The sequence below is a fragment of the Salvelinus alpinus genome, chromosome 7 (assembly GCF_045679555.1).
Source record: "Salvelinus alpinus chromosome 7, SLU_Salpinus.1, whole genome shotgun sequence".
Taxonomy (NCBI): domain Eukaryota; kingdom Metazoa; phylum Chordata; class Actinopteri; order Salmoniformes; family Salmonidae; genus Salvelinus; species Salvelinus alpinus.
This window is the reverse complement of record NC_092092.1, coordinates 86,261,058-86,279,352: the sequence shown is the minus strand read 5'-3', so window position 1 is coordinate 86,279,352 and position 18,295 is coordinate 86,261,058. Positions and strand designations below refer to the sequence as shown.

Here is an 18,295-nt window from a genome sequence, read left to right as displayed (position 1 = left end):
TTTACGCGCGAAGTGCTTCTAGCAAAGCGAGGGAAGAAGAGCCTTGCTAAAATCATCTCCATGAAAGAATAGCGAGCGCTTGATTAGTACGTGCGGACAGATAACATGATTTGATGGGGTCTAGAGGTTGTGTTTCATTTATGTCTTATTTCAATGGAACTCAAAGAAAATTATCTCCCTCTATTCCAAGCATCATAGAACGACTGTCTTTTTATTTATTTTATTTTTAATTAACCTTTGTTTAACTAGGCAAGTCACCATCTACTACACCATTTTAACTTCTGCCCAAAATAAGACGAAAAATACATCAACATTTGGCTTCGTGCTTGTGGCCAACATGGCGCCCTTCTTGCTCGACACATTTTTTGTTTGTCGGCTTTTCTAAATTAATCTGAGGAGAGGGATTGCATACGTCGCATCGTCCGGGCGCCTGTAGGTGGCTTCAGCTACAAAGCCCAGTGTGATGAATGGGCTGGTCTCCTTGCACCCCTGGCGGCCGAGGACAGACGGCACACCTCACTAAAACATCCTCAGTTTTCCTCTCTCTCAGACACACCGAATAGAAATAGAAAGGGCGGAATATGAATGATCACCTTCAAATGTGACCAACTAGCCTCGCATTATGTGCTTCTATTAGCTATTGTAATTCATAGCCATTATCTAACTGGACTAAAATCCCCCCAAAAGGCCAGATGTACCGGTATTGTAGTGGGGATGCAGTGTTTCATGTCTGCCACTGGAGGGCGCTCTGAGACGCCCTTTAACCGCCAGCTGGTGCGACATTGAAACCAACTGTAACTGGGTTCGATTCTGACGTCATTCTAATGGAAGCTACTTCTCGATACATTGTTGCAAAGTGGAGCTCATTAGGAATTCAATCAGACGGTGAAAATAGACATCACATTGAATGGACAGACTAGAAGGTTATATTTTTTTCTTGAAAGTTACAGTTCCTGACTCTTTACGTCCACGCATTTAGGCTGTTGAGTCTGTGGTCGACTTTTTGCCACTGATCACGGTGACATGATTCAGCGAGAAACGGACGGTGTGAAAGAATAGAAAGAGAACGAGAAGAGGGAGTGAAGAGAAGAGGGGCGGATCGTTCAGACCAGGACTGGAGGAAGTTGTTTTGTGAGTCATCGCTGTGAAACTCACAGTATTACTATTGGAACAGAGCAGAGCAAAGCATCATTCTGTCTGACTGGAGCCTCGGCGACAACGCACTCTAACATGGTGATCAAGGTCTATATAGCAACCTCCTCCGGTTCCACCTCGGTAAGAACTGAACAAACGACTTTTACACTTTTCATACGATTTGCAGGGGTCGAGGGTTCTGATGATGATGGTTTACTACATGTGGGGGGTCTGGTATAGAGAAGGTAGGCTGCTGGGCTGTTTCTTTACCAGACGGAGCGACTGTATAAAATAACGATGTGCAGATACAGTATGCATTTCCAATCAGCAATAATACATTATTCTCTGACGAGCCTCAGTTGGTCACCCAGTTTGGGTGTTTTAGCCAATAGCAGCCAGTACAGTAGGAGGGTGTAGACTATACCAGTACAGTAGTAGGGTGTAGACTATACCAGTACAGTAGTAGGGTGTAGACTATACCAGTACAGTAGTAGGGTGTAGACTATACCAGTACAGTAGGAGGGTGTAGACTATACCAGTACAGTAGGAGGGTGTAGACTATACCAGTACAGTAGGAGGGTGTAGACTATACCAGTACAGTAGGAGGGTGTAGACTATACCAGTACTATACCAGACAGTTATATGTAGACTATACCAGACAGTTATATGTAGACTATACAAGACAGTTATATGTAGACTATACCAGACAGTTATATGTAGACTATACCAGACAGTTATATGTAGACTATACCAGACAGTTATATGTAGACTATACCAGACAGTTATATGTAGACTATACCAGACAGTTATATGTAGACTATACCAGACAGTTATATGTAGACTATACCAGACAGTTATATATAGACTATACCAGACAGTTATATGTAGACTATACCAGACAGTTATATGTAGACTATACCAGACAGTTATATGTAGACTATACCAGACAGTTATATGTAGACTATACCAGACACTTATATATAGTCTATACCAGACAGTTATATGTAGACTATACCAGACAGTTATATGTAGACTATACCAGACAGTTATATGTAGACTATACCAGACAGTTATATGTAGACTATACCAGACAGTTATATGTAGACTATACCAGACAGTTATATGTAGACTATACCAGACAGTTATATGTAGACTATACCAGACTGAGTGTCATCAGTGTGTCAGTCGGGTGTCAGTAGAGTGTCAGTAGACTGTCAGCACAGTGTCAGCAGTGTGTCAGTAGAGTGTCAGTAGAGTGTTAATGGTGTCAGTAGAGTGTTAGTGGTGTCAGTAGGGTGTTAGTGGTGTCAGTAGAGTGTTAGTTGTGTCAGTAGAGTGTTAGTAGTGTCAATAGGGTGTTAGTAGAGTGTCAGTAGGGTGTTAGTAGAGTGTCAGTAGAGTGTTAGTAGAGTGTCAGTAGAGTGTTAGTGGTGTCAGTAGGGTGTTAGTAGTGTCAGTAGGGTGTTAGTAGAGTGTCAGTAGAGTGTTAGTAGAGTGTCAGTAGGGTGTTAGTGGTGTCAGTAGAGTGTTAGTGGTTTCAGTAGGGTGTTAGTAGAGTGTCAGTAGGGTGTTAGTGGTGTCATTAGAGTGTCAGCAGGGTGTCAGTAGACTGTCAGCACAGTGTCAGTAGACTGTCAGCACAGTGTCAGTAGACTGTCAGCACAGTGTCAGCAGACTGTCAGCACAGTGTCAGTAGACTGTCAGCACAGTGTCAGTAGACTGTCAGCACAGTGTCAGCAGACTGTCAGCACAGTGTCAGTAGACTGTCAGCACAGTGTCAGTAGACTGTCAGCACAGTGTCAGTAGACTGTCAGCACAGTGTCAGCAGACTGTCAGCACAGTGTCAGTAGACTGTCAGCACAGTGTCAGCAGACTGTCAGCACAGTGTCAGTAGACTGTCAGCACAGTGTCAGTAGACTGTCAGCACAGTGTCAGTAGACTGTCAGCACAGTGTCAGTAGACTGTCAGCACAGTGTCAGTAGACTGTCAGCACAGTGTCAGCAGAGTGTTTGTTGTGACAGTTAGTGTTAGCTGAGTCTCACAGCAGTGTGGTTAACAGTGTCCCTATACTGCTGACTGACTGAAGAGAGGAGGAAAGCCAGAGAGGAGTTGAACTAGAGTCACTGCAGCATGCAGGAAACCACCACGGGAAGAGAGAGAGAGAGAGAGAGATAGAGAACACCATTGTAAATACAACCAATATTTATGTTTATTTATTTTCCCTTTTGTATGTTGTTACAACACTGTATACAGCCATAATACAACATTTGAAATGCCTCTATTCCTTTGGAACTTCTGTGAGTGTGATGTTTACTGTTCATTTTTTATTGTTTATTTCACTTGTGTTTATTATCTACTTCACTTGCTTTGACAGTGTAAACATATGTTTCCCATGCCAATAAAACCCTTTGAATTTAATTAATGTGAGAGCGAGAGAGAACAGAGAGCGACTGAGAAAGAGAGCGAGGGAACAGAGAGCAGACTGACTCCCCTATTTAGAGTCACTTCCTCTAGTACAGTTCCTCTTTCTATAACTGACTGGTATAATACTGAGGGGGGGGGGTGGAGTTATAAGTCTGTTATAATACTGAGGGGGGGGGTGGAGTTATAAGTCTGTTATAATACTGAGGGGGGGGGTGGAGTTATAAGTCTGTTATAATACTGAGGGGGGGGGTGGAGTTATAAGTCTGTTATAATACTGAGGGGGGGGGTGGAGTTATAAGTCTGTTATAATACTGAGGGGGGGGGGTGGAGTTATAAGTCTGGTATAATACTGAGGGGGGGGGTGGAGTTATAAGTCTGGTATAATACTGAGGGGGGGGGGTGGAGTTATAAGTCTGGTATAATACTGAGGGGGGGGGGGTGGAGTTATAAGTCTGGTATAATACTGAGGGGGGGGGTGGAGTTATAAGTCTGGTATAATACTGAGGGGGGGGGTGGAGTTATAAGTCTGGTATAATACTGAGGGGGGGGGGGTGGAGTTATAAGTCTGGTATAATACTGAGGGGGGGGGGTGGAGTTATAAGTCTGGTATAATACTGAGGGGGGGGGGGGTGGAGTTATAAGTCTGTTATAATACTGAGGGGGGGGGGTGGAGTTATAAGTCTGGTATAATACTGAGGGGGGGGGTGGAGTTATAAGTCTGGTATAATACTGAGGGGGGGGGTGGAGTTATAAGTCTGGTATAATACTGAGGGGGGGGGGTGGAGTTATAAGTCTGGTATAATACTGAGGGGGGGGGTGGAGTTATAAGTCTGGTATAATACTGAGGGGGGGGGGGGGTGGAGTTATAAGTCTGTTATAATGCAGTGAATAGATTAGAGACCCACATTAGATGTTTGCACTCTTTTCTGTAATGTATACAGTCCACCACCTCCCCTATCTCCTCTCCTCTCCAGGCCTCTCCACACATCTCCCTCTTCAGTCCCTCCACACCTCTCCTCCCTCCACTCCTCTCCAGGCCTCTCCACACATCTCCCTCCACTCCTCTGCACAATTCTCCTCCCTGCACTCCTCTTCTCCATCCTTTCTCCACTCCTCTCCTATCTCCTCGCCTCCCTCCCTCCACTCCTCTTCTCCTCTCTCTTCCCCTTCCTCCACTCCTCTCCTATCTCCTTGCCTCCCTCCACTCTTCTCTCAACTCCTCTTCTCCTCTCCTCCCTCCACTCCTCTGGTCCTCTCATCTCTCCACTTCACTGGGCACATAGCCTAGTGGTTAGAGCGTTGGGCCAGTAACCAAAAGGATCCTGGATTGAATCCCTGAGTTGACAAGGTAAAATCTGTTGTTCTGCTCCTGAACAAGGCAGTTAACCCACTGTTTCCCGGTAGGCCGTCATTGTAAATAAGAATTTGTTCTTAACTGACTTGCCTTGTTAAATAAAGGTTAAATAAAACATTCTCTCTTCTCCTCTGTCCACTCTTTTCATCTCTCCTTCCTCCCATCTAGTTGGGGAAGATCACCCCCCTTTTCTACCCTGACTGATTGTTTAGCTGGCTGGCTGGCTGACTGACTGACTGTTTAACTGACCGGCTGGCTTGCTGACTGACTGACTGTTTAACTGACCGGCTAGCTGCCTGGCTGACTGACTATTTAACTGACAGGCTGGCTGACTGCCTGACGGACTAGGCTTTGGCAGTATACCGTAAATACTGTGTGCTGGGGTATTTTGAAATACAGCCGATATGATTTATTCACAAAAATGTAATAGATCCAGTCACATGGTAAGTTTGTTTAAAAAGAGCACATGGAGCAAACAGAAGATTTTTAACCTGACAATCTACTGTTGAGCAGCACAAGAGAGGTTATCAAGTTACACTTGAAATTCACTACTGTTTTCCAGCAAAATATTCTATAACTATAAGTTAACTATTTAATGTTCCAAATACATTTGCTCCAGCTATGATTTTGGTTTGCTAACTTGCTAGCTATAGATGGCTAGCTTTCAATATCAAGCTCCCTTGTTTACAGCAGAGACAATCCATCCCCTCCTGGATCAAGCTCCCTTGTTTACAGCAGAGACAATCAATCCCCTCCTGGATCAAGCTCCCTTGTTTACAGCAGAGACAATCAATCCCCTCCTGGATCAAGTGCGTTTAGTTTATGTTCACTTGCCTTGTTATTATTTAGCCAGCATCCACTATGAGAATTCACCAGTAGTTGTTATTATTTAGCCAGCATCCACTATGAGAATTCACCAGTAGTTGTTATTATTTAGCCAGCATCCACTATGAGAATTCACCAGTAGTTGTTATTATTTAGCCAGCATCCACTATGAGAATTCACCAGTAGTTGTTATTATTTAGCCAGCATCCACTATGAGAATTCACCAGTAGTTGTTATTATTTAGCCAGCATCCACTATGAGAATTCACCAGTAGTTGTTATTATTTAGCCAGCATCCAAATCAAATCAAATCAAATGTATTTATATAGCCCTTCTTACATCAGCTGATATCTCAAAGTGCTGTACAGAAACCCAGCCTAAAACCCCAAACAGCAAACAATGCAGGTGTAGAACCACGGTGGCTAGGAAAAACTCAGTAGAAAGGCCATAACCTAGGAAGAAACCTAGAGAGGAACCAGGCTATGAGGGGTGGCCACTATGGGAATTCACTAGTACTTTGTTGGCATTTGTTAGCTTATTAAAGTCATTCCGCTCCTTGTTTGCACTGCCGGTAATACCTTACACCCCAGTATGGTACAGAAACGGTATGATGGTATGGAAATCTGGATACAGCCCAGCCCTATGACTGGCTGACTGACTGACTGGCTGATTGGCTGGCTGGCTGGCTGGCTGACCGGCTGGCTGGATGACTGACTGGCTGACTGACCGGCTGGCTGACCGGCTGGCTGACTGGCTGGCCCGACTGAACGGCTGGTTGGCTGACTGGCAGGCTGACTGACTGGCTGGCTGACTGGCTGACCAGCTGACTGGCTGGCTGACTGACAGGCTGGCTGGCTGACTTGGTGGCTGACTGACTGACCAGCTGGCTGGCTGACTGGCTGGCTGACTGACTGACCAGCTGGCTGACTGGCAGGCTGACTGTCTGGCTGACTGGCTGGCTGACTGGCTGACCGGCTGGCTGGCTGGCTGACTTGCTGGCTGACTGACTGACTGGCTGGCTAGCTGACTGACCGGCTGACTGGCTGGCTGGCTGACTGGCTGGCTGGCTGACTGACTGACTGGCTGGCTGGCTGACCAGCTGACTGGCTGGCTGACTGACAGGCTGGCTGGCTGACTTGGTGGCTGACTGACTGACCAGCTGGCTGGCTGACTGGCTGGCTGACTGACTGACCAGCTGGCTGACTGACAGGCTGACTGTCTGGCTGACTGGCTGACTGACTGACTGGCTGGCTGGCTGACTGACCGGCTGACTGGCTGGCTGGCTGACTGACTGGCTGGCTGGCTGGCTGGCTGGCTGGCTGGCTGGCTGGCTGGCTGGCTGACTGACTGGCTGGCTGGCTGGCTGGCTGACTGACCGGCTGACTGACCGGCTTGCTGTCTGCAGCTGGAACTCTTTTAGGCCATCTTTAGACTAGTTTGAGACATTATTATTACTACTATTTTACTACATGACGTACTACAGGCCACAGTAGAGACTTCAGATCCATTCTGTCTGTCTGGTATATTACTGCTCAGTGGTTAGTTAGGTAATAACAGACCCAGTCTGTCTGTCTGGTATATTACTGCTCAGTGGTTAGTTAGGTAATAACAGACACAGTCTGTCTGTCTGGTATACTACTGCTCAGTGGTTAGTTAGGTAATAACAGACCCAGTCTGTCTGTCTGGTATATTACTGCTCAGTGGTTAGTTAGGTAATAACAGACCCAGTCTGTCTGTCTGGTATATTACTGCTCAGTGGTTAGTTAGGTAATAACAGACCCAGTCTGTCTGTCTGGTATATTACTGCTCAGTGGTTAGTTAGGTAATAACAGACCCAGTCTGTCTGTCTGGTATATTACTGCTCAGTGGTTAGTTAGGTAATAACAGACCCAGTCTGTCTGTCTGGTATATTACTGCTCAGTGGTTAGTTAGGTAATAACAGACCCAGTCTGTCTGTCTGGTATATTACTGCTCAGTGGTTAGTTAGGTAATAACAGACCCAGTCTGTCTGTCTGGTATATTACTGCTCAGTGGTTAGTTAGGTAATAACAGACCCAGTCTGTCTGTCTGGTATATTACTGCTCAGTGGTTAGTTAGGTAATAACAGACCCATTCTGTCTGTCTGGTATATTACTGCTCAGTGGTTAGTTAGGTAATAACAGACCCAGTCTGTCTGTCTGGTATATTACTGCTCAGTGGTTAGTTAGGTAATAACAGACCCAGTCTGTCTGTCTGGTATATTACTGCTCAGTGGTTAGTTAGGTAATAACAGACCCAGTCTGTCTGTCTGGTATATTACTGCTCAGTGGTTAGTTAGGTAATAACAGACCCAGTCTGTCTGGTATATTACTGCTCAGTGGTTAGTTAGGTAATAACAGACCCAGTCTGTCTGTCTGGTATATTACTGCTCAGTGGTTAGTTAGGTAATAACAGACCCAGTCTGCCTGTCTGGTATATTACTGCTCAGTGGTTAGTTAGGTAATAACAGACCCAGTCTGTCTGTCTGGTATATTACTGCTCAGTGGTTAGTTAGGTAATAACAGACCCAGTCTGTCTGTCTGGTATATTACTGCTCAGTGGTTAGTTAGGTAATAACAGACCCAGTCTGTCTGTCTGGTATATTACTGCTCAGTGGTTAGTTAGGTAATAACAGACCCAGTCTGTCTGTCTGGTATATTACTGCTCAGTGGTTAGTTAGGTAATAACAGACCCAGTCTGTCTGGTATATTACTGCTCAGTGGTTAGTTAGGTAATAACAGACCCAGTCTGTCTGTCTGGTATATTACTGCTCAGTGGTTAGTTAGGTAATAACAGACCCAGTCTGCCTGTCTGGTATATTACTGCTCAGTGGTTAGTTAGGTAATAACAGACCCAGTCTGTCTGTCTGGTATATTACTGCTCAGTGGTTAGTTAGGTAATAACAGACCCAGTCTGTCTGTCTGGTATATTACTGCTCAGTGGTTAGTTAGGTAATAACAGACCCAGTCTGTCTGTCTGGTATATTACTGCTCAGTGGTTAGTTAGGTAATAACAGACCCAGTCTGTCTGTCTGGTATATTACTGCTCAGTGGTTAGTTAGGTAATAACAGACCCAGTCTGTCTGTCTGGTATATTACTGCTCAGTGGTTAGTTAGGTAATAACAGACCCAGTCTGTCTGTCTGGTATATTACTGCTCAGTGGTTAGTTAGGTAATAACAGACCCAGTCTGTCTGTCTGGTATATTACTGCTCAGTGGTTAGTTAGGTAATAACAGACCCAGTCTGTCTGTCTGGTATATTACTGCTCAGTGGTTAGTTAGGTAATAACAGACCCAGTCTGTCTGTCTGGTATATTACTGCTCAGTGGTTAGTTAGGTAATAACAGACCCAGTCTGTCTGTCTGGTATATTACTGCTCAGTGGTTAGTTAGGTAATAACAGACCCAGTCTGTCTGTCTGGTATATTACTGCTCAGTGGTTAGTTAGGTAATAACAGACCCAGTCTGTCTGTCTGGTATATTACTGCTCAGTGGTTAGTTAGGTAATAACAGACCCAGTCTGTCTGTCTGGTATATTACTGCTCAGTGGTTAGTTAGGTAATATCAGACCCAGTCTGTCTGTCTGGTATATTACTGCTCAGTGGTTAGTTAGGTAATAACAGACCCAGTCTGTCTGTCTGGTATATTACTGCTCAGTGGTTAGTTAGGTAATAACAGACCCAGTCTGTCTGTCTGGTATATTACTGCTCAGTGGTTAGTTAGGTAATAACAGACCCAGTCTGTCTGTCTGGTATATTACTGCTCAGTGGTTAGTTAGGTAATAACAGACCCAGTCTGTCTGTCTGGTATATTACTGCTCAGTGGTTAGTTAGGTAATAACAGACCCAGTCTGTCTGTCTGGTATATTACTGCTCAGTGGTTAGTTAGGTAATAACAGACCCAGTCTGCCTGTCTGGTATATTACTGCTCAGTGGTTAGTTAGGTAATAACAGACACAGTCTGTCTGTCTGGTATATTACTGCTCAGTGGTTAGTTAGGTAATAACAGACCCAGTCTGTCTGTCTATCTGTCTGTCTGTCTGCCTGCTCAGTGGTTAGTTAGGTAATAACCGACCCAGTCTGTCTGTCTGTCTGTCTGCTCAGTGGTTAGTATCTATCAGTTTGTTGAGTAGACAACGGTATTATATTATTTAATACATCTAATCATACCTCCTGTTAGTCTGATTGACTGTGATTGGCTATGAGTCCTCATATCAGAGATGATTGACCCAGAGTTAACCCAAGCCAGAGTTGTAATGCCTACACACAGTGTTTCTCCAGAGTTAACCCAAGCCAGAGTTGTAATGCCTACACACAGTGTTTCTCCAGAGTTAACCCAAGCCAGAGTTGTAATGCCTACACACAGTGTTTCTCCAGAGTTAACCCAAGCCAGAGTTGTAATGCCTACACACAGTGTTTCTCCAGAGTTAACCCAAGCCAGAGTTGTAATGCCTACACACAGTGTTTCTCCAGAGTTAACCCAAGCCAGAGTTGTAATGCCTACACACAGTGTTTCTCCAGAGTTAACCCAAGCCAGAGTTGTAATGCCTACACACAGTGTTTCTCCAGAGTTAACCCAAGCCAGAGTTGTAATGCCTACACACAGTGTTTCTCCAGAGTTAACCCAAGCCAGAGTTGTAATGCCTACACACAGTGTTTCTCCAGAGTTGTAATGCCTACACACAGTGTTTCTCCAGAGTTAACCCAAGCCAGAGTTGTAATGCCTACACACAGTGTTTCTCCAGAGTTAACCCAAGCCAGAGTTGTAATGCCTACACACAGTGTTTCTCCAGAGTTAACCCAAGCCAGAGTTGTAATGCCTACACACAGTGTTTCTCCAGAGTTAACCCAAGCCAGAGTTGTAATGCCTACACACAGTGTTTCTCCAGAGTTAACCCAAGCCAGAGTTGTAATGCCTACACACAGTGTTTCTCCAGAGTTAACCCAAGCCAGAGTTGTAATGCCTACACACAGTGTTTCTCCAGAGTTAACCCAAGCCAGAGTTGTAATGCCTACACACAGTGTTTCTCCAGAGTTAACCCAAGCCAGAGTTGTAATTCCTACACACAGTGTTTCTCCAGAGTTAACCCAAGCCAGAGTTGTAATGCCTACACACAGTGTTTCTCCAGAGTTAACCCAAGCCAGAGTTGTAATGCCTACACACAGTGTTTCTCCAGAGTTAACCCAAGCCAGAGTTGTAATGCCTACACACAGTGTTTCTCCAGAGTTAACCCAAGCCAGAGTTGTAATGCCTACACACAGTGTTTCTCCAGAGTTAACCCAAGCCAGAGTTGTAATGCCTACACACAGTGTTTCTCCAGAGTTAACCCAAGCCAGAGTTGTAATGCCTACACACAGTGTTTCTCCAGAGTTAACCCAAGCCAGAGTTGTAATGCCTACACACAGTGTTTCTCCAGAGTTAACCCAAGCCAGAGTTGTAATGCCTACACACAGTGTTTCTCCAGAGTTAACCCAAGCCAGAGTTGTAATGCCTACACACAGTGTTTCTCCAGAGTTAACCCAAGCCAGAGTTGTAATGCCTACACACAGTGTTTCTCCAGAGTTAACCCAAGCCAGAGTTGTAATGCCTACACACAGTGTTTCTCCAGAGTTAACCCAAGCCAGAGTTGTAATGCCTACACACAGTGTTTCTCCAGAGTTAACCCAAGCCAGAGTTGTAATGCCTACACACAGTGTTTCTCCAGAGTTAACCCAAGCCAGAGTTGTAATGCCTACACACAGTGTTTCTCCAGAGTTAACCCAAGCCAGAGTTGTAATGCCTACACACAGTGTTTCTCCAGAGTTAACCCAAGCCAGAGTTGTAATGCCTACACACAGTGTTTCTCCAGAGTTAACCCAAGCCAGAGTTGTAATGCCTACACACAGTGTTTCTCCAGAGTTAACCCAAGCCAGAGTTGTAATGCCTACACACAGTGTTTCTCCAGAGTTAACCCAAGCCAGAGTTGTAATGCCTACACACAGTGTTTCTCCAGAGTTAACCCAAGCCAGAGTTGTAATGCCTACACACAGTGTTTCTCCAGAGTTAACCCAAGCCAGAGTTGTAATGCCTACACACAGTGTTTCTCCAGAGTTAACCCAAGCCAGAGTTGTAATGCCTACACACAGTGTTTCTCCAGAGTTAACCCAAGCCAGAGTTGTAATGCCTACACACAGTGTTTCTCCAGAGTTAACCCAAGCCAGAGTTGTAATGCCTACACACAGTGTTTCTCCAGAGTTAACCCAAGCCAGAGTTGTAATGCCTACACACAGTGTTTCTCCAGAGTTAACCCAAGCCAGAGTTGTAATGCCTACACACAGTGTTTCTCCAGAGTTAACCCAAGCCAGAGTTGTAATGCCTACACACAGTGTTTCTCCAGAGTTAACCCAAGCCAGAGTTGTAATGCCTACACACAGTGTTTCTCCAGAGTTAACCCAAGCCAGAGTTGTAATGCCTACACACAGTGTTTCTCCAGAGTTAACCCAAGCCAGAGTTGTAATGCCTACACACAGTGTTTCTCCAGAGTTAACCCAAGCCAGAGTTGTAATGCCTACACACAGTGTTTCTCCAGAGTTAACCCAAGCCAGAGTTGTAATGCCTACACACAGTGTTTCTCCAGAGTTAACCCAAGCCAGAGTTGTAATGCCTACACACAGTGTTTCTCCAGAGTTAACCCAAGCCAGAGTTGTAATGCCTACACACAGTGTTTCTCCAGAGTTAACCCAAGCCAGAGTTGTAATGCCTACACACAGTGTTTCTCCAGAGTTAACCCAAGCCAGAGTTGTAATGCCTACACACAGTGTTTCTCCAGAGTTAACCCAAGCCAGAGTTGTAATGCCTACACACAGTGTTTCTCCAGAGTTAACCCAAGCCAGAGTTGTAATGCCTACACACAGTGTTTCTCCAGAGTTAACCCAAGCCAGAGTTGTAATGCCTACACACAGTGTTTCTCCAGAGTTAACCCAAGCCAGAGTTGTAATGCCTACACACAGTGTTTCTCCAGAGTTAACCCAAGCCAGAGTTGTAATGCCTACACACAGTGTTTCTCCAGAGTTAACCCAAGCCAGAGTTGTAATGCCTACACACAGTGTTTCTCCAGAGTTAACCCAAGCCAGAGTTGTAATGCCTACACACAGTGTTTCTCCAGAGTTAACCCAAGCCAGAGTTGTAATGCCTACACACAGTGTTTCTCCAGAGTTAACCCAAGCCAGAGTTGTAATGCCTACACACAGTGTTTCTCCAGAGTTAACCCAAGCCAGAGTTGTAATGCCTACACACAGTGTTTCTCCAGAGTTAACCCAAGCCAGAGTTGTAATGCCTACACACAGTGTTTCTCCAGAGTTAACCCAAGCCAGAGTTGTAATGCCTACACACAGTGTTTCTCCAGAGTTAACCCAAGCCAGAGTTGTAATGCCTACACACAGTGTTTCTCCAGAGTTAACCCAAGCCAGAGTTGTAATGCCTACACACAGTGTTTCTCCAGAGTTAACCCAAGCCAGAGTTGTAATGCCTACACACAGTGTTTCTCCAGAGTTAACCCAAGCCAGAGTTGTAATGCCTACACACAGTGTTTCTCCAGAGTTAACCCAAGCCAGAGTTGTAATGCCTACACACAGTGTTTCTCCAGAGTTAACCCAAGCCAGAGTTGTAATGCCTACACACAGTGTTTCTCCAGAGTTAACCCAAGCCAGAGTTGTAATGCCTACACACAGTGTTTCTCCAGAGTTAACCCAAGCCAGAGTTGTAATGCCTACACACAGTGTTTCTCCAGAGTTAACCCAAGCCAGAGTTGTAATGCCTACACACAGTGTTTCTCCAGAGTTAACCCAAGCCAGAGTTGTAATGCCTACACACAGTGTTTCTCCAGAGTTAACCCAAGCCAGAGTTGTAATGCCTACACACAGTGTTTCTCCAGAGAACCCAAGCCAGAGTTGTAATGCCTACACACAGTGTTTCTCCAGAGTTAACCCAAGTCAGAGTTGTAATGCCTACACACAGTGTTTCTCCAGAGTTAACCCAAGCCAGAGTTGTAATGCCTACACACAGTGTTTCTCCAGAGTTAACCCAAGCCAGAGTTGTAATGCCTACACACAGTGTTTCTCCAGAGTTAACCCAAGCCAGAGTTGTAAGGCCTACACACAGTGTTTCTCCAGAGTTAACCCAAGCCAGAATTGTAATGCCTACACACAGTGTTTCTCCAGAGTTAACCCAAGCCAGAGTTGTAATGCCTACACACAGTGTTTCTCCAGAGTTAACCCAAGCCAGAGTTGTAATGCCTACACACAGTGTTTCTCCAGAGTTAACCCAAGCCAGAGTTGTAATGCCTACACACAGTGTTTCTCCAGAGTTAACCCAAGCCAGAGTTGTAATGCCTACACACAGTGTTTCTCCAGAGTTAACCCAAGCCAGAGTTGTAATGCCTACACACAGTGTTTCTCCAGAGTTAACCCAAGCCAGAGTTGTAATGCCTACACACAGTGTTTCTCCAGAGTTAACCCAAGCCAGAGTTGTAATGCCTACACACAGTGTTTCTCCAGAGTTAACCCAAGCCAGAGTTGTAATGCCTACACACAGTGTTTCTCCAGAGTTAACCCAAGCCAGAGTTGTAATGCCTACACACAGTGTTTCTCCAGAGTTAACCCAAGCCAGAGTTGTAATGCCTACACACAGTGTTTCTCCAGAGTTAACCCAAGCCAGAGTTGTAATGCCTACACACAGTGTTTCTCCAGAGTTAACCCAAGCCAGAGTTGTAATGCCTACACACAGTGTTTCTCCAGAGTTAACCCAAGCCAGAGTTGTAATGCCTACACACAGTGTTTCTCCAGAGTTAACCCAAGCCAGAGTTGTAATGCCTACACACAGTGTTTCTCCAGAGTTAACCCAAGCCAGAGTTGTAATGCCTACACACAGTGTTTCTCCAGAGTTAACCCAAGCCAGAGTTGTAATGCCTACACACAGTGTTTCTCCAGAGTTAACCCAAGCCAGAGTTGTAATGCCTACACACAGTGTTTCTCCAGAGTTAACCCAAGCCAGAGTTGTAATGCCTACACACAGTGTTTCTCCAGAGTTAACCCAAGCCAGAGTTGTAATGCCTACACACAGTGTTTCTCCAGAGAACCCAAGCCAGAGTTGTAATGCCTACACACAGTGTTTCTCCAGAGTTAACCCAAGTCAGAGTTGTAATGCCTACACACAGTGTTTCTCCAGAGTTAACCCAAGCCAGAGTTGTAATGCCTACACACAGTGTTTCTCCAGAGTTAACCCAAGCCAGAGTTGTAATGCCTACACACAGTGTTTCTCCAGAGTTAACCCAAGCCAGAGTTGTAAGGCCTACACACAGTGTTTCTCCAGAGTTAACCCAAGCCAGAATTGTAATGCCTACACACAGTGTTTCTCCAGAGTTAACCCAAGCCAGAGTTGTAATGCCTACACACAGTGTTTCTCCAGAGTTAACCCAAGCCAGAGTTGTAATGCCTACACACAGTGTTTCTCCAGAGTTAACCCAAGCCAGAGTTGTAATGCCTACACACAGTGTTTCTCCAGAGTTAACCCAAGCCAGAGTTGTAATGCCTACACACAGTGTTTCTCCAGAGTTAACCCAAGCCAGAGTTGTAATGCCTACACACAGTGTTTCTCCAGAGTTAACCCAAGCCAGAGTTGTAATGCCTACACACAGTGTTTCTCCAGAGTTAACCCAAGCCAGAGTTGTAATGCCTACACACAGTGTTTCTCCAGAGTTAACCCAAGCCAGAGTTGTAATGCCTACACACAGTGTTTCTCCAGAGTTAACCCAAGCCAGAGTTGTAATGCCTACACACAGTGTTTCTCCAGAGTTAACCCAAGCCAGAGTTGTAATGCCTACACACAGTGTTTCTCCAGAGTTAACCCAAGCCAGAGTTGTAATGCCTACACACAGTGTTTCTCCAGAGTTAACCCAAGCCAGAGTTGTAATGCCTACACACAGTGTTTCTCCAGAGTTAACCCAAGCCAGAGTTGTAATGCCTACACACAGTGTTTCTCCAGAGTTAACCCAAGCCAGAGTTGTAATGCCTACACACAGTGTTTCTCCAGAGTTAACCCAAGCCAGAGTTGTAATGCCTACACACAGTGTTTCTCCAGAGTTAACCCAAGCCAGAGTTGTAATGCCTACACACAGTGTTTCTCCAGAGTTAACCCAAGCCAGAGTTGTAATGCCTACACACAGTGTTTCTCCAGAGTTAACCCAAGCCAGAGTTGTAATGCCTACACACAGTGTTTCTCCAGAGTTAACCCAAGCCAGAGTTGTAATGCCTACACACAGTGTTTCTCCAGAGTTAACCCAAGCCAGAGTTGTAATGCCTACACACAGTGTTTCTCCAGAGTTAACCCAAGCCAGAGTTGTAATGCCTACACACAGTGTTTCTCCAGAGTTAACCCAAGCCAGAGTTGTAATGCCTACACACAGTGTTTCTCCAGAGTTAACCCAAGCCAGAGTTGTAATGCCTACACACAGTGTTTCTCCAGAGTTAACCCAAGCCAGAGTTGTAATGCCTACACACAGTGTTTCTCCAGAGTTAACCCAAGCCAGAGTTGTAATGCCTACACACAGTGTTTCTCCAGAGTTAACCCAAGCCAGAGTTGTAATGCCTACACACAGTGTTTCTCCAGAGTTAACCCAAGCCAGAGTTGTAATGCCTACACACAGTGTTTCTCCAGAGTTAACCCAAGCCAGAGTTGTAATGCCTACACACAGTGTTTCTCCAGAGTTAACCCAAGCCAGAGTTGTAATGCCTACACACAGTGTTTCTCCAGAGTTAACCCAAGCCAGAGTTGTAATGCCTACACACAGTGTTTCTCCAGAGTTAACCCAAGTCAGAGTTGTAATGCCTACACACAGTGTTTCTCCAGAGTTAACCCAAGCCAGAGTTGTAATGCCTACACACAGTGTTTCTCCAGAGTTAACCCAAGCCAGAGTTGTAATGCCTACACACAGTGTTTCTCCAGAGTTAACCCAAGCCAGAGTTGTAAGGCCTACACACAGTGTTTCTCCAGAGTTAACCCAAGCCAGAATTGTAATGCCTACACACAGTGTTTCTCCAGAGTTAACCCAAGCCAGAGTTGTAATGCCTACACACAGTGTTTCTCCAGAGTTAACCCAAGCCAGAGTTGTAATGCCTACACACAGTGTATCTCCAGAGTTAACCCAAGCCAGAGTTGTAATGCCTACACACAGTGTTTCTCCAGAGTTAACCCAAGCCAGAGTTGTAATGCCTACACACAGTGTTTCTCCAGAGTTAACCCAAGCCAGAGTTGTAATGCCTACACACAGTGTTTCTCCAGAGTTAACCCAAGCCAGAGTTGTAATGCCTACACACAGTGTTTCTCCAGAGTTAACCCAAGCCAGAGTTGTAATGCCTACACACAGTGTTTCTCCAGAGTTAACCCAAGCCAGAGTTGTAATGCCTACACACAGTGTTTCTCCAGAGTTAACCCAAGCCAGAGTTGTAATGCCTACACACAGTGTTTCTCCAGAGTTAACCCAAGCCAGAGTTGTAATGCCTACACACAGTGTTTCTCCAGAGTTAACCCAAGCCAGAGTTGTAATGCCTACACACAGTGTTTCTCCAGAGTTAACCCAAGCCAGAGTTGTAATGCCTACACACAGTGTTTCTCCAGAGTTAACCCAAGCCAGAGTTGTAATGCCTACACACAGTGTTTCTCCAGAGTTAACCCAAGCCAGAGTTGTAATGCCTACACACAGTGTTTCTCCAGAGTTAACCCAAGCCAGAGTTGTAATGCCTACACACAGTGTTTCTCCAGAGTTAACCCAAGCCAGAGTTGTAATGCCTACACACAGTGTTTCTCCAGAGTTAACCCAAGCCAGAGTTGTAATGCCTACACACAGTGTTTCTCCAGAGTTAACCCAAGCCAGAGTTGTAATGCCTACACACAGTGTTTCTCCAGAGTTAACCCAAGCCAGAGTTGTAATGCCTACACACAGTGTTTCTCCAGAGTTAACCCAAGCCAGAGTTGTAATGCCTACACACAGTGTTTCTCCAGAGTTAACCCAAGCCAGAGTTGTAATGCCTACACACAGTGTTTCTCCAGAGTTAACCCAAGCCAGAGTTGTAATGCCTACACACAGTGTTTCTCCAGAGTTAACCCAAGCCAGAGTTGTAATGCCTACACACAGTGTTTCTCCAGAGTTAACCCAAGCCAGAGTTGTAATGCCTACACACAGTGTTTCTCCAGAGTTAACCCAAGCCAGAGTTGTAATGCCTACACACAGTGTTTCTCCAGAGTTAACCCAAGCCAGAGTTGTAATGCCTACACACAGTGTTTCTCCAGAGTTAACCCAAGCCAGAGTTGTAATGCCTACACACAGTGTTTCTCCAGAGTTAACCCAAGCCAGAGTTGTAATGCCTACACACAGTGTTTCTCCAGAGTTAACCCAAGTCAGAGTTGTAATGCCTACACACAGTGTTTCTCCAGAGTTAACCCAAGCCAGAGTTGTAATGCCTACACACAGTGTTTCTCCAGAGTTAACCCAAGCCAGAGTTGTAATGC

General features: G+C 45.3%; 1 protein-coding gene across 1 annotated transcript in view; it reads left to right on the top strand.

The window, feature by feature from the left end:
- Window positions 1-818: 818 nt before the first annotated feature.
- Window positions 819-18,295, top strand: part of sh3bgrl (SH3 domain binding glutamate-rich protein like) — a 62,430-nt gene continuing 44,953 nt past the window's right edge. The window contains exon 1 of the mRNA XM_071411975.1: window positions 819-1,275. Coding sequence (XP_071268076.1) covers window positions 1,231-1,275 — 45 coding nt within the window. The 5' untranslated portion in view covers window positions 819-1,230. The remainder of the gene's footprint in view (window positions 1,276-18,295) is intronic.